Raw genomic sequence first — 17,149 nt, forward strand, 5'->3', positions numbered from 1 at the left:
CCAAAAGTCATTATTTTAACTTTTTATTTCAATTTTTACTATATTAATTAATACTAAAAAAGAGTAATTAAAGTAAATGACATTAAATAAAGTTAAGACTAACAAAAAATTTAAAACCCCAATCATTAAAATGATCAATCCGAACAATCTTGATGACTAATTGAAATTTATAGTAATTTTTAATCGGCTAATTGTGTTTTGATGATAGCTGCACTCACTTCCTCTAGGTATGGAAACATGTGTCCAGCACCAGACAATTCATGGTATTGAATCCAAGGAATGTTTTGGGCAATATAACGTTGTAGCATAACAGGGATAAGATGATCATCATCGCCTTGCCATAGATGAACGTGACCTTCATTATCTGGAAAAGGGTTATCAATATCAAGTGGATCAAAATCCCAACTTCCAAATCCAACTATTGAGTCACGACAAACGGATTCAGCATCACCTTGTTGTTGCACCTGTGACTGCAGTTAATTAAGCTAACATCAGTGTCTATTTAGTTTCTACTTGTAGTAAAAAAATTTGTTAGCCAATTTAGGACACATAGGTCATATATTTTAACTTGGACTACTCTTAGATCGTGTCATGTAAACCAATATTTCATTCTAAGTATTATTATCTAAAACTATTAGGATGCATAAAGGTAAAATGATATTTAAACACATGAAGATGAAGATACAGGTTACTACCACCAATTTTTTCAGAAATTCTTTTAAAATCCATACTATTATTATGAGTATGTTATAAGCCTCACGTTGAGGAAAATAAAACAAGATGGTTAACATTCTCCTCCTCCATCCCTCTTAAGACCTAATGTTTAGTTGACATTATAGTGGTAATTTTTTATTTTTGGTAACTTCACACACCAATCTTAATTTAGTACATTGGATCTTAATTTAGTATAAGTAACCATTTTTAACAACTAAACTCCTAGTGAAGTTACTAATTGTTATAACTTAAATATATGAAAAGAACTCAACCCAAAAACTAACTTATTAGATAAGAGAATTTTATAACTCAAATAACACGTTAAACATTTTATTCTACTTAATATGTGATTCATAACGGACTACATTTGATCCAAAGTCTTTCAACGAGTATAGTTCAAAATTTCAAACCAAGACCATTCCGATTTTACCTTACATTTTTTTTTTTTTATAATCAATCCTAGGATTTTTTTTTTTTTAATTTTTGTGATACACTTTACATGAGTTTCATTTAACAATGAAAACCTGTATAAAATCCAATTGATAAAGGAGCTCATTGTTTATAGAAGGAAATAATCAAATTGAATTTAAAACTAGAAGGGTAAATTTGAAATTGACTTGATTATAGAGAAAGGCCATGTACAGTAGTCTTATTCCTCTTGACAAATTTCATATTCTTAAAATTTCAATTTATATATATATAAAAAAATTACTGGATGCCAAATTCCTCCCATTCATGTAGCAATATAAAAAAAATTAAGATTTATTTTAACAGAAAAAAAAAGTATTATTTTACTATATAAGTAGAGGAAGATTTGTTTAATTTTTTTTTTTAAAAAAAAAGCCATCAATTATACTATCCTTCAGAGATGTATATATAAATTATCCTATTCTATTAGCCTGCTCTTGTTAAATATTTATTTGTTGTTGGTTGTCAAAATAAACGCTTGAAGATCATTGGTAAAACAATAACAAAACACAATTAATATTTAAAATCCCCTCCCGTCGGGTTCAAAATTTATTTTTTTTATAAAAAAATATGAATAAAATATTAATTTTTATTAATATAAAAATATTTTTTATTATTTATTGTAAATTTTTTATTTTTTATTAATTTTTAGTAAGCTAGCCTATTAATTTAATGATCCACTAACCTGTTAGCCTACCAGCCTATTCTTAATAGGACAGACTAGAAAGTGACCCATTTTTAAACTAAGACAGGCTCGAACTAACTTATTTTTAGGCATGTTTTTGGCAGAGCAGGATAAGCTGAAGTAGGCTGGCCCGTTTTGACACTTTAGGAGAGATTGGAGACTAAAGTAATTTTCAAATATTCAAAAAGTATTTCTTAATAATCAAACATGATGGTATATAATAAAGATATGTGCATATAAAAGCTCGCTCATATTTGATTTTGCACAAAAGCTGAAAGAAAAATTACATTAAAATTACGTATATTTCTTCAAATGAGTGAATTATTTTCTTTAACGTAAAACATGTTTCAATATATTTCACTAAATTTTAAAGCACAAAAATATTTAATGATTTAAATGATCAAAACAAATAATAAATAATATTTTTTATATTTAACGGATGTCCTTAAGATAATTAAAAATATCCTTTATGAGGTGTTTAGTATCTAGAATCTTTTAACTTTTTTTTATAATGTTACTTAAAAAGTTTTTTTACTTGTGTTTAGTATAAGATAAAAAAAATATTCTCAAGAATGTGAGATTCTTGAAAAACTTGAATTGTGAAGAAATTAAAATTTTAATTTTTTCATCTCAATAGGTAGGTATCCTTAACTTATCCAGTAATATAAAATTTTTGGACAAAAATGCTTCTATTTACTCTTCTTCACTTTACCAATTCCAAATCATTTTTATACTCTCTCTTCTCTTTATTTCATTGGTCTCTCTCACGTTTTCTCTTCCATAGCTATTCTGCTCTTACTATTTGTTAAGTATGGACTCTTATTTTTTATAAGTTAATGATATTTTTGTAAAAGTAATAATATTCTTGAGTAAATTTATTTTAATACTAAACATGAAAATGAGAGAAAATGAAAAGATTCTAAAAAAAGTTACTTAGTAAACAATCATAAAAAATACATTTATGAAAATTTATAAAAAAAAAAATTAGATACCAAAAACCCTCTTAATTAAATAAAATTTATTGATAATTTAGTGATGACATCTTAACGTGGTTTGTCCAACTAATCAGCAGGATTGGTGGTTGGTACAGTACCTGATGTGGTCTGAAGAGGTTGGAAAGGATTGACAAATCTTGGTGGGAGAAAACAGCAGGATTGAGTTGAACAACACTTGATGAAGGAAACCACTTCTGAGTTAACCACCAGTGAGTTAGCCATGGAACATAGTGAGTAACTCTCAGTGACCATTGGTCTTGTTTTGGTTGCTCGTAGAATGCCTTTGTCGACATGTTCTTTGGAATGTTATGCCACCAATAGTTGACTACTGGCGTCAACAGTGTTGCACCAGCAAGTCTGTTACCATATTCACACCCATCATTGGACCCAATTCATTTATGTGTGCGCAATTCAAGATGTATCAATACCCTATCAAACCCGTACTCAAACAAGTCTTTTATTTAGTACAAAAATTCAAGTTTGTTTTTTAAATTTGACGTTGTTAATCCAAAAAGTTGACAAATAACAATACATTTTTTTAAAAGTTTTTATTATTAATTGAAATTCATTTCAAAATTACTGAATAGGGTAAGATCGATGTTATTTTATTAAAATCACAAAAATTTCACACATTGTAATTTAAAAGGAGAGTTCAAATAGAAAATAATTAATTAAAAGAAATTTGTTAATAACGATGAAGAAATTAATAAATATTTTTCTTAAATTTATGTTAGGGATATATAAAAAAATTACAGTCAAAGTACATTAATAATCATTTTATTTTTTAACTAATATAGTTAAAGAATATTATTTTACTATATGAGCATGGACATATAATGTGAAAAATACTAAATACACTTAATTAAATATCTTAAATTATTTTCTATATCTTACATCAAATGTCATTTTAAGTTTCCAATTTGTCTTAAAATATTTGAAAGTTTTAAAAAATTAAAAACTATTAATTAATTTTTAATAATAAGATTGTTTATTAATATCTAACATAAATATTTAAATAGATCCACAATTATAAAGGAATTCTTCCAAAATTAAAATTCACCTCTTCCGTTTTAATCAAAGCAATTTTAAGATGTTCCAATATTACTTTCTGAATTTTTTTAAAGTATTATAGTATTTTTCGTATTACACGTAAATTAAAAAAATAAATTTTAAGTTCACTATCTTAATATTTGTTACATTATTTTTAAGTAACTAATATCTACTTTTAATTTTAACTTTTGTTATACAAATAATTAAAATAAATTTTTTATTTTTAATTAAAAATTAAGATTAAGAATACTTAAAATATTTTACGTAAGTTTATCTTTAAAAAGTGAGATTAATGAAAGGACAAAATTTTAATATAATTTTACATGTATTTTTTATATTGCTTTTCAATATATTAAAATTTTATTTTGATAATCCACAGAATAAATGTTAATATTAAATATTAATATACATTACCAAAAATAAATTTTAATTAAAAAATACTACTTAAAAATATTTATAACACTATACTTAAATTTTAATTTTAATCAAAATCTTAAAAGTCAATCAAAAGCCAAAATTCCAAATTCCGAAGCATTTGTTAGACCGTTGATCCAATGTCACTAAATGACTGTAAGTTTTACATTATAAAAAATTTGAAATGTCTTATTAATTATACATTTTTTACTAATTAAAAAGAGACTATTAAAAATAAAAATAAATAAAAGAGAAATTAATTAATGATTTAATTTATATGAATTTACGCATAATAAATGAACTAGTTAAATGTATATACTATCGTATACGATAAGTTATATATAATATAAATTTAATTAAAAATTATAACATTAGTATTACTACATTTAATTGTATTAAATTATATAATTTTTAAAAATTTACAGGTTAAAAATTTTGATAAAAAATAATTCTAAATATATTTTACTTTTTATAATTATAAATTCTTCAAATTATTAAAAATAAAACTATTAAATAATTTTTAAAATACTAAATATGGGTACGTTTGATTTAATACTTTAATAGGAGGATGATTATTAGAAAAAAATGTAAAAAAAAATAGTAAAGCTCATATAAAAGTTCTTTTAACAGAAAAAAAAATAGAATTACAAACACATTTTTAATATATTTTCAATTAGTGACTAAATTTTATTAAAAATAAGACCTGTAAATCTCCTTTTCTAGTTTTAACAAATTGAATAAATAATAATAAATACATTGAAAAGAATGCTTTGGCGTGTTCTTATATTAGATGCAGTAGGGGATCAGTGAATAGCTGTTGAATATAATGTCATGGTTGGAAGTTTGTGCTCCATCAATTTCTTATCATCATACTTCATTCTTATGTAACCAAAAATGGGATAAAAGAAATAAAACAAAAACAATAATTAAGAAGAAGAAGAAGAAGAAGAAGAAAGTGTTGTTACCTGTGAGGAATGAACTTGAGGCAACCCCAAACAGCTTGTCCTCCCATGGAAAATCCCATGACATAAAACTTAGCTCCAAGTCCCAATTTATCTGCAAGCTCTTCAACATCAAGAGCCAAACTTTTCACTGTTCGATTAGGATCAGGATCACTCTCTCCATAACCAGCTCTATCAAAAGACACGATGTAAGCTCCCAGTTCCTCGAGAAGTCCCTGATCATTATTGCACCCCAAAATTCAATACCTGTTTAAGCTGTGTCCTTAATCAACAAATGAATATACCTGGGGAAGGCTTGTTGCAACCATAGTATCATGTCTCGAAGATGCAAAGGCGTGTAAGAATACAATCTTGTTCTTCGCTACTTCTCTGGGAACACCATATTCTGCATATGCTAAATGTCTTCCATCTCTCAGCTTTATTCTTGGAGCTGTGATCGGAGGACCACCTGCAGAACCGCATGTTCTTGCCGGTGGTGCCTGAATTTCTTTATACGCAAAGGCCAAAAGCCCTATCAACATCATCCCTCCAATTTTCCTATACATTTCTTCTGTAAGAGCTGAGGCCTTACCCTTTTTTCTGTCAATGAACCAAAGAGCCTACACTTTTTATTTATAGTCCCAACTTGTTTGGACCATAAAATGGATAATATTTTTTTCGAAAAAAAATAAAAATCAATGCTTAACCCCTCACTTCACCCATTATTTCACGGTATTAGTGCCAAGAAAGCTTTCTTGCAGGCCCTTCCAATTGAATTTGTTTCTTCCTTGCTAGATGACAAGAAGAATAAACCAAAGGAAAAAGCAAACACTCAAAATTACTGCACCCAATTTCTTTGCATCCGAGGGATCAACAATAGTATTATTAAAAAATTAATTTTAACTCATTTTTAAAAATTTATTTATAAAAATAAAATTATATGAATCTCATAAAGAATATTATAATTTTAAAACTCTCTTTGTATTTAAGATTAAACACCTGCAAACCGTAATCTACTGAATTGGACATTTATAAACCGTTTAGCATTAAATAAATTTTGATATTATATTAAAAATATTTTAAAAAAATAATTTTAAAAATACCCAACGAGACCAATGCATGTCATTGCCTCTGCTTTGTTTTGGGGATCAACATTATTCATTATGTTTAGGTGATGTCAGACAACAACTCGCCGCGATATACAAATCATATATATGCTCTCTTCCTTCAATCACTTTCACACTTCAAAAGCGAAAATAGAAGAACTGAAAAATACAATTTTTTTATTTTTATTATTTTGTTTGGTAGTATTAATAATAAAAGATAAAAAAAAAAACTCAATGAAATTAATGTATCTAATTTTTTCCCTATTTAAGTTGAAAAAGAGGTAGAATAAATAGAAAAGTGTACAATATAAAATTATTCCTGATAAATAATAATATTTTATTAAATTATAAGCAATAGAATTTTATATTTAAGAAGAAAATTAATTTTATTATAAATTTAAATGTCTTATTTATGATAAATATTATATATATATACATATATATATATATATATATATATATAAATTTCACGAGTGTCAAAATGCCAAAATTTAACACTCTTGTATAACTTTTGTACAAGATAAAATGATATATTTTGAGATTTTACACACACAAAAAAAACACATTTTATCTTATTTTAAATTTAATTTTTTTTTATAAAATAATGTAAAATATATATTTTTATTCAATCACTTTTTTTATTTTTTCTATTTTCTTTCTCAAACTAAATAATATTAAAGAAGGTTATTATACTAAAACTATTAATAAAAATAAATAATTCTTATAAAAAATATAATATTTATCGACAATAATACATCTTTACTGTAAAATTTAATTAAAAAAATTATAAAACATTTATTAATAATTTTATTTTTATATACAGTACTACGTTCCTCCTTATCACATTTTTGTATGGTTATTATCTCACGGTCTAACCATGCAAAGTAAAATTAACCGGCATCTTGGACTAACAGTTAACAAGATTTAATTTCTCTTATCTAGAGTCTAGACTTTTGTAAATTTCTAAGGTGTTTATAAATTGAGAGGTATAAAATATTTTTTATAAAAAAATAATTATATTATTAATTTTATATAAATAAATAGTTGAATTAATAATTTATTTAAAAATATGTAAATATTTTTTTATTTTTAAAATATTAAAAAATATATAATATTCTCTCAAGTGTAATAAATAATTTAATTTTTATGTATTTGAAATTATTCATATTTAAAATTTTATTATAATATTTTTAATAAAAGCATTTGTTTTTAAAAAATAAATAAATTCAAATATATGAGTGCTATTTGTTTATGTTCTATAATTCTATTATATTAAAATTGGTTTAAAAAACTTTTATTACAACAAACTTTATTTGTAATCTTTTAAGTGTTTGAACTGGCGCTGTAACCAAATCAATTTTAAAGACAGTAGTGATATAGTAAAAGGTAATTTTTGAACTCAGGCTAATAAGATTTTGTATTAATATATTGTTTGATATTTATTTTAATCTTTCTTATGTCTTTTTTGTATATTGGTCACTTTTATATCACACAAGTTTTGTATTATTCACTTAAGCCAATTATTCTAGTTTAAGCAAAAATTAAAGAAAAAAATAACTCAATTCACTTATGCAATACATAAATTACTTAATTCTTGTAATATAGTACAATATTAGTTTAAGCTAATAAGTGTTGATTGAAGTAAATTTGATGAAATTTGTTAGTTAATTAGTGATTAAATTTTGTTTAAGCTAATAAGTATAGCTTAAATAAAATTATAACAAATAAATTCCTTACCTTTTTCCAAATCAATGAAATATTTTTAGTCATTATCTCTATTATGATTAAACTAAAGTATTAATTTTTAAAATAATTAAAATAAACATATAATATTTTTAAATTTACAAAGACTAAGGTTAAAAGTATAACAATTCAAAGTGATTCTATTAGATCTTTTGTTTTAAATATATTTTTTTAGACTTTTATCAATTAAATTTCAACCGCCACTTAATTTATCATTAAACTTTACATTAAAAATACAACAAATTCTTGAACTTTCTTTAAAAACAAAAATGAAAGTAAGTTTAAGTTTGAGAAAATATAATATAATTTCACATAAATAAATAATTATATTCTTTTTTAAAAAAATTACCTTAAAAAATTATATTAAAAAAAACTTATTGTAAATATTCAAGAGATTGAAATTTTTTATTTACAAAATTTATTAAAAACTAAATTTTAAATATTTAAACTTTTAAAAATTATTATAGTATGTCATTTTGTTAACTTATTTATAAGTCACTTGTTGTAACTTTTGCTTAATTTTTTAAAAGTTAAAGTGTATTTAATGGGAATAATGAATATTTAAAATCAATTTTAATTTGTAACAAACATGCTATTACTGATCTTAAAATCTTCCTTTAATTTTGTAAGTCAATAGTTGTTTTAATAATGAAAAGTTTGGGCGAAATAATAAATTAATCTTGTTTTATGAGTATAAAAAATTTTATGATATATATTTTTTATAAATTAAAGAAAAGTAGTTTTATTGGTTTTGTACGTATTAAATTATTTTTAAAAGTACAGTTACTTTAAAAAGGAAATGAAAAAAGAGAAACATATGATTTTAGAATTAGAATAAGAGGGACGTCATTACTTCAATTAAATGAGATTATTTTAATTTAAAAACATTTTCGACCATTTAATGATCTAAAACCCTCATTTTTTATTCTAAAAAATGTACAGTTTATGCTTTTGTAAACTTTTAAAAGAAAATAATCTAAACATGATAACCAAAAATTGTAATAAATAAATTATATTTAAAATAGTACATATAATTGAATATGTGTATATTCACATGCAATATTTCCTTTTTGACTTTTCAACAACAAATGGTCTATGTTCTGTGACGGTGATTACAATCATAAAATAATAAATATATTATTGGTTTGATAAATAATATATTTTTAAAATATAAATAAATATTAAATTTTGAATAATACATCTATAAATATTTAAATTATAAAATTTAAATGTATACAATCATAAAAATTATACAAGATAATTCAATAGTTGAATTGATTCATTTTATATTTTATAAAAAAATTATTAAATAAAGTAAATATTTAAATTTAATATTTAGCATTAATGAATCTTGACTATATATATATATATATATAAAAGATTAAAATTGAAATATATAAATAAAAAGTAGGATATAATAAAGATAACAATTATATAACGATAAAGAAAATATAATATAAATGATATATAAATAATAAAGTTATCCTTTTATCAAAACTACATTTATTTTATTAAAATGTAAATTTTAATATATTTTTAAAATTTGCTTTAATCAATATGAATCGTAAATGTTGTGAAATGAATTGACAGCATTGGTAGTCAAGAATCAAAATAGTAATGGAGGGTGATATGCAACATCCATAGGAAATAGATAATTATAAAATTGACAGTTGAAGAGAGGTGTCAAGTAGTACAGTGATGATGGCAATAGAAGTAGTCGATGGTGTCAATAGTAATGTAAGATAGTAAAAATTGCTTAATAATTAGTAATAGGGTGCTCAAGCAAAGGTGAAAAGAAAAGAAAAAGAAAATCATTCTTTTAGACTTAAGATCCCTCAAAGACTTAAAGTTATAGGTAACGTTTATTCAACTATTGAGAAAAGATATAAACCATGCTTATTCAAATATTTCTCAGACTTATATCATCATATAACATAAACATCTTTGTAGTTGAATTTGATTGAAATATATTTTTTATGTAAATATTTTTTTATAATGTTATTTTATTTCAAATTATTAATTTTTACAATATTTAATTTAAAAGTCATATTTACAAAATTTTAAATAATTAATAGCACAAAAAAATTTACACTCATAATCATTCACCATACGCATCCATGGACTTAGCAGCCATTCCATGCGCATATGTCCGCAAAATATAAAATATATTTTGGGTGAAATTAAAAAAGAAAAAGGGGTCACCATTAAAATTTTTTATATGGGATTCAAATCATCATCAATAATATATTTGTTAAGTTCAATGATATGATCTCATGATGTTATGATTAAATCTCATCAAAATAGGATGGTAAACACGGCATTTATGAGAATGGAAAATTATTATTATTTGTTTAATTGACTAAACCTAATTTATAATTTTTTTTAATGTTAAATTTTTCAGTCAAGTCATCTACAGTATTATAATAAGAATTTTGTTAATTTTAATCTTAAGAGTTTAATTTAAACATTCACAGATAAAAAATTTTTATAAATAAATAAATAATTATTATATTAAAATTATAAAAATATAAATATTTTTCTTTTTAATAAAAGTTTATTATTATTAACTATTTATCTTCAATAGATTAACAAAACCTTTATAACAATATCGTTGCTTTCAATGCATCTCTGTTTTTTTCTCGTTGTTGAATTTTCATTTCTTTGTTCGTTCTTTTATCAAACTTTGAATTTTCACTCTTTTTCGTTGTCGGAACTTTTGACATCAGTTTTGGAATTTCTGTATTTGAATTTTCACTTCAACGTGTATGACTTTTTCAGTTGTATTATTGGTTTTCCAAATTCTAGATTGCCTATCAATATGTTTAGACACGTGATTTAACTAATCGCTTATTTAATATTTCTTAAATTATGATTTATATTCTAAATTTATTTTAATAAATAAAAATAACTTGTTTTAATAAGTTATAAAAATTATTAAAATAAATTTTAAAAAAATTATGAAGGTCATAAGATATTTTTATAAATTTTTCATTAATTCTTCTAAATAATCATATATTTATAATTACAGAATCCACATGTGGAGGTAGGGGTAGAATGCATTTGATGCCATTTTTACGTGAAAACTATAAGAAAAAAAATTGACCACTTATACACAAATAATCAAATTTAAAAATTAATTAAAATATATACAACTATATAAGAAAGTTATATAAATTTGTATTTTAATTTTAATAATCTACAATAGATCTAATAGATAATATTCATCTCTCTTATTTTTACAAAATAAAGTTCTTTAACTGTATTAATAAATTGTGTTTTAAAAAAATTGGATTGATTAAAACATAAGTTTTTACCGAGTTTTAGCTAATTTCTTAAATTGTGTTTTTCTTCAATAATTCTCAATTTAATTGATTAAATTAATTAAGATGTTTTATTTTTAAAATTATGACTAAAAATACACCAACCTATTTTGAACTCTAATTTAGTTTTACAATATTGATATTATTTTTTTATTATAATTATATTTTTATATTATTATTATTATTTAATAGAATATTTTAGAATAAATTTTAATTTTTTAATATTTATTTAAATATCATCAAGTATTCATGAGAATAAAAAAGTTTGCTGGGCTCTAGCTGTAAAAACAAAATTAGAAAAAAAATAAATATATATATATATATATATATTATTTCTATAAGTTTTTTTATAATTCTTTTTTAAATTACAGAAATATGATTTTTTTTAAATTGTTGTTGGCGACTTTTGACCAAAAGTTATATTAATAACTTTGGAGTGCTCTTTTGTACTTTCTAAATATTTTATTATTATCTAAAAAATTCTAGTAACAATTTTTAAGATTTTATCACTTTTCAATTTTTTATTATTAAATTTTTATACTTATATTAAAATTTGTCATAAATGATTTTAAATTCTATATCATAATTTTTCAAAAAATATTATATTTCAATATATATAATTTATAAATATCATATATAAAAAATAATCTTATTTTTATGTTTTATATAATAATATATAAAATAATGAATAGAAATCAAATAGAAATAGCGAGAGAAAAAAAAATTGTCTTATACCTATACACGCGTAACAAATTTTGTAATTGCTTTAAATATTACATACTTGATTTTCCTTTAAGTATTGAGATTGGATTTTGTGTATGATGTAAATTAGAAGATTATACTAAATATATAAAAGTCGAACAAAATTGCTTCTATGATGTAAATTAATATTATATTATCTTGTTTTATAATTCCTCTTTTCAGAAGATTTATTTTTGTGGGTATTCTCTCTAACAAGTTTTAAAATAGCTGTTGTTTTTAATACCCTCTTTTGATTTTATTATGATTTGGTGAATTGTGTTAATATTGAGTAACATTGGAATATGTTTTGAGTTAGATTGAGAAGTGTTTAAATGAGTTCTGATATAAGGGAGTCTCGCTCAAGCGAGGCTGAGCGCCTAGAAGACCTGATTTCAGAGCAATCTCGTTAAGAGATACGTCTCATTCAAGCGAGACAGGATAAACATGGCCTAATTGTCCTCTCGTTCAGGCGAAGATGAATAGCTCAAGCAAGGACTCACAAAAAAAGTTGCCAACTCTTTAGACATCATCTCACTCAAGCGAGAATATCATAAAATAGTTAGAAAAACCATTGTCTGTATATCTCGCTCAGGCGAGATATGTCTCGCCCAAGTGAGGTCTTCCTTGCTCAAGCGAGAATTTCTCGCTTAAGCGAGAGCGCGCGAGATCTAAGGGTATTTAAGAGATTTTTAGCATGATAAATTTTATTTTATATTCTAAATCACATTCCCTCTCCATTTTCTCAGATAAAACCTAATCAAACTCTGATCGTTGCCCAATTCCAAACTTGGATGTTTGATTTAAACGATTCCAAGTAAGTTTTTTTGAGTTTGATTTTGGATTTCTGTTTGTTTTTTATTTCCTAAGGATCTCGTGGTATCTAGGGAAAAGCTTTCGTTGTTAAGTAATATTCTGTATCAAGCTCTCTCCAAATCTTCATCTAGAGGTAAGGAGAGCTCTATTTTATCTTTATTAAAATGTATATTTTGTACTTTATGGGAGCATTATTATGTGATTATTGTATGAGAATATATATTTGAATAATAGTACTTGTGATAAAAAGCTGATGATATAAGTGTTTGATTGTTTAGTTTGAGTAATCAAGTTGTGTTAACATGAAATACTTGATGAGAACTTAGTGTAGGTGTATGAAAATGATGATGCATATTGGAAAGTGTTAAATGTATTATGGTATATGTTGGCTGAAAATGGCTATATTGTATTAGTAATACATGTTTGAAAATTGTATTTCTATACTGTGAGTGGAAAGGACTTAGTCTGTAAGTACTTTATAAAGCACAATCTTGTGATTGGAAAAAGTTATGAATATGGGATGAATATAAAGTACTGGATATATATAGTATGAATAGTTACAGAGATACATTGAGGATATAGAATTCGAAGACGATGAGAAATCTGAGAAAATGTAGGGTGGTGAGCGACATTCGCATATATGTATACACTCTATCTGAAAGCAAATGCATCACATTACTTCACACTCGTTTCCTGACTAAACTCTTGACTATAACTTTGTTAAAGAGCTCATTATTGTATACGTTGTATGTGTATACATTGGCTAATTGGTAACTATTTACCTAGCTGAGTAAGACTTCAAGAACTGCTAGAAGCATCATACATCTATGATCATAGTGCACTGAAAGTGCGTAATTGAGCGAGAGAAATATATTGATTTGTGATGGACTTCTATGTGTATAAAATTATATGAGAATTGTTGATATGTTAATTTGTGATTGAAATTATAAAGTTATCTTTTATTCCATAATTATAATTGTGTTATGATATTAATCATTGAAATTGAGTTATGTTAAATGGTAAAGTGAATGCTCATTCTTACTAACTATTTCAAGAAACAAAGATGGCGAGTCCCCAAAGAAGGATTAGTCTAGAGAATGTATTGTACATAATAACATAATAGACTAGATTATGTTTTTAGGGAATATCATAAGTTTGTACATCTTACTTTAAATGTTAATTTTGGAAATAATGAATTATGTACTTTAAAAATAATTTCAAATTATGATATACCTTTTAATTATCCTAGAAACAGTAGAATTCACCATGTTCTATGTGTTTATATTTACCGAGGCACTATTAGGCCTCCAAGAATTGTAAATAATATGTATACTTATCAAGATCATGAATCTTTTGGGTAGACCTATTTGGTGGACCTTTGAGAGTTTCACTAGTAGAGACTATAACAGATTCTAAAGATGCTTATCTTGGATAAGATGAAGAGTTGACTAACGTAGATATAGTTGAGATAGAGGACTAATATAGTGGAGATGACCAGCACTGTATTTCCAGTTTGCTTTTGATGTTTGGACAATAACTACTTGTAGGATTTATTTTATTTTGGTTAAGTATTTATTTATTTTAAATCCTACAATAACAATTTGTAAATTATTATGATGTGTAAATAGAAATGATACTTAGTAGTTGATTTTAAATCAGCAATAAACATGATTAATATATATCTTTTCAATTTACCTTGCATTATTTTATTTTATTGATAAAATTTGTGAAAGGTTTATATTTCAAAAAAGTTTTAAAAATTTTCTCATTTTTTCCTTATCAGTTTAATAAAAAATTATTTTATTTTATATGAATATAGAGTATTATTCATATTTTAAATATATAAAAAGTAAGATGTCACACTAATGACCATAATCTTTGATAGTGTGTCTATCTAAAAGTCTAAAATATCAAAAGTATAAATTATAATTCTTAAAGTATGTTTAATTACATGCTACTTCAAATTTTTATTTATGTATTTGTAAATAGAAAAAAGTCTAACAAAATAAGGAATCTAATATTTTTGTGATGATTATTTAATAAACTTCTTAATTCTCTTCAACATAATGCGTATTTCACCATTTTTATTTCACATTGCTTATGTAAAGTATTTCATTTTACTTCTAGAATCATGTATGGATAGTCATAATTGTTCTTTCAAAAAAAAAAAATTGGGAGTGATTTTTGTGCAAAAGGAGTTTCGAACTTTGTGCTTAAAATTTCTGATTTAAGGAATTTCTTGCATATATAAGGACAGGCTTGGTGACCAGCCTTGACATGAAACAAATCATTGAAAAGGTTTACGAGCCAAACCTAAAATTAAGCGAATTATAGATATATCACTTTTTGAATCACCCAATTTTAAGCTTTTTTTATTTAAATAATATATTTTTTAAAATAATTTCTTAAAATAAAAATTTTTAAAACTAATTTTTTGTCTGATGCTTTTTTGGTCATGTAAGCAGTAATATCACTCATGTATGGACGATACTAAATCTTATTATTATTTTAATAAGTTATCATCTTCAAATTATTGATACTATCTAGAAACTGATACGTGTCACGTGTATTAGACAAAATAGAATGATAGTAAAAAAATTGTATTATTTTAATAAATATCAAAAGAAATATGACGATAATAAATTTTTTATTATTTTTTTAATATGTTATCATCCGATAATAACCGATACTATATGTAAATCTAAGTATTGGACAAGCTTATCATTTGAAAATGACTAATTTTACATTCAAATATCATAAATATTTGTCATTAGAATAAATTGATGTTAGAATACATTACAAAATAATTTTGTTGTCTAAGGGTCAAGTTATCATTTCAATATTAATATTGAGTTATTAAGCATTCCATGTTCACACTTTAAAGCATGCAAATAAAAGGAACTATTATAGTTATATTTCAATGATTCAATACGTCTTACTTTAGTTAAAATGTAATTTTTATAATTTCACTACTTTATATATATATATATATATATATATATATATATAATTTTATTTTTTGTTTCTTTTTCATTAACAATTATGTGTTTCTATACAAGTAATTAAACTTAATTTTAATTAAATTATAGTGAATGAATAAGAGTAATAACTTTAATGGAATAAATAAAAAATATATAAAAAATTCAATAATAAATACATCAATTGCTGTGTGATTTTGATCAGATAATACTAAATATACTTAAAATATTATACCCAAATGTTCTCTCTTATATGATTCAGTATGATTGTATGTACATTTTGTCTATACTAGCAACAACTAAGCTTATTCGACGATGTATACATAGTATCAGCCTATTAAAATAATAATAAAAACTTACTATCATCCATACATGGACAATACTGCTTCCGATATGGCTAAAAAAAGCACTAGACAGAAAATAAATTTTAAAAATATCTTATTTTGATAAATTGTTTTAAAAAATATATTATTTAAATTAAAAAAAAAACCCCAATTTTACTAGTTGCACGCTCTTGTTTTTTTGAAATTTAATTTTCAAAAGCATATTTAATATGATTTGATAAATAAATTTCAAAAGTCCTTTACATGCCATTTCCAGGATTTAGTTTTTGGAATATACTAAACATACCTCCAAAAGTTTTAAAGTAATAAAACAAGTTAAGCCTATTTATGAAAAGTCTTGCCTAACCTATCTTACTTATATCCTTATTTATAAGGTGTGTTTGGGTAAGTAGTTCAATTAAATATTTATTTTATAAATTATTTTTAAAAGAGTTTTACAGTATAAATTTGATTATAAAACTTGTCAGAATAAGCTGAAAAGAGTTTATTTTGATAAGATGTATAAAGAAACTTATTAAAATCATACCTATTTTCATAAGTTCTTCATAAACTCTTCCAAGTTCATAAACTTTAAACTAAAGATAACTAACAAAAATAATAATTAAGATAAGATCACCTGCCTACATCTTTATTTTACCCAAACTAACTTATAAGCTAGTCAAATAAACTGTAAACTAAAGTAAATGACAAACAGCCTAGTGCCACTTATAACTCATATCTCTACTCTTACACACTATTTTATGGAAGTTGAGAGTAAAATATGGGGCATCCCCTGTCTAAACAACAGTAGAATGTACTGCATAAACGACAAAGTGAACTGCTTCCCAGCCATGTACA

The 17,149-nt window shown here is 23.6% G+C and overlaps 1 protein-coding gene across 1 annotated transcript; it reads right to left on the bottom strand.

Annotated features, from left to right (window-relative positions):
• On the bottom strand, nucleotides 1-5,866 carry LOC113873141. The gene is made up of 4 exons (XM_027511138.1): nucleotides 5,573-5,866; nucleotides 5,292-5,503; nucleotides 2,961-3,219; nucleotides 1-470 (listed from the first exon to the last, which is right to left on the bottom strand). Exons 1-4 carry the CDS (start codon nucleotides 5,831-5,833, stop codon nucleotides 180-182), a joined length of 1,023 nt encoding a protein of 340 aa, XP_027366939.1. The 5' UTR covers nucleotides 5,834-5,866; the 3' UTR covers nucleotides 1-179.
• Between the last annotated feature and the right edge of the window lie 11,283 nt (nucleotides 5,867-17,149).

This window comes from Abrus precatorius, unplaced genomic scaffold (assembly GCF_003935025.1).
Source record: "Abrus precatorius isolate BTA unplaced genomic scaffold, Abrus_2018 Scaffold7, whole genome shotgun sequence".
Taxonomy (NCBI): Eukaryota; Viridiplantae; Streptophyta; class Magnoliopsida; order Fabales; family Fabaceae; genus Abrus; species Abrus precatorius.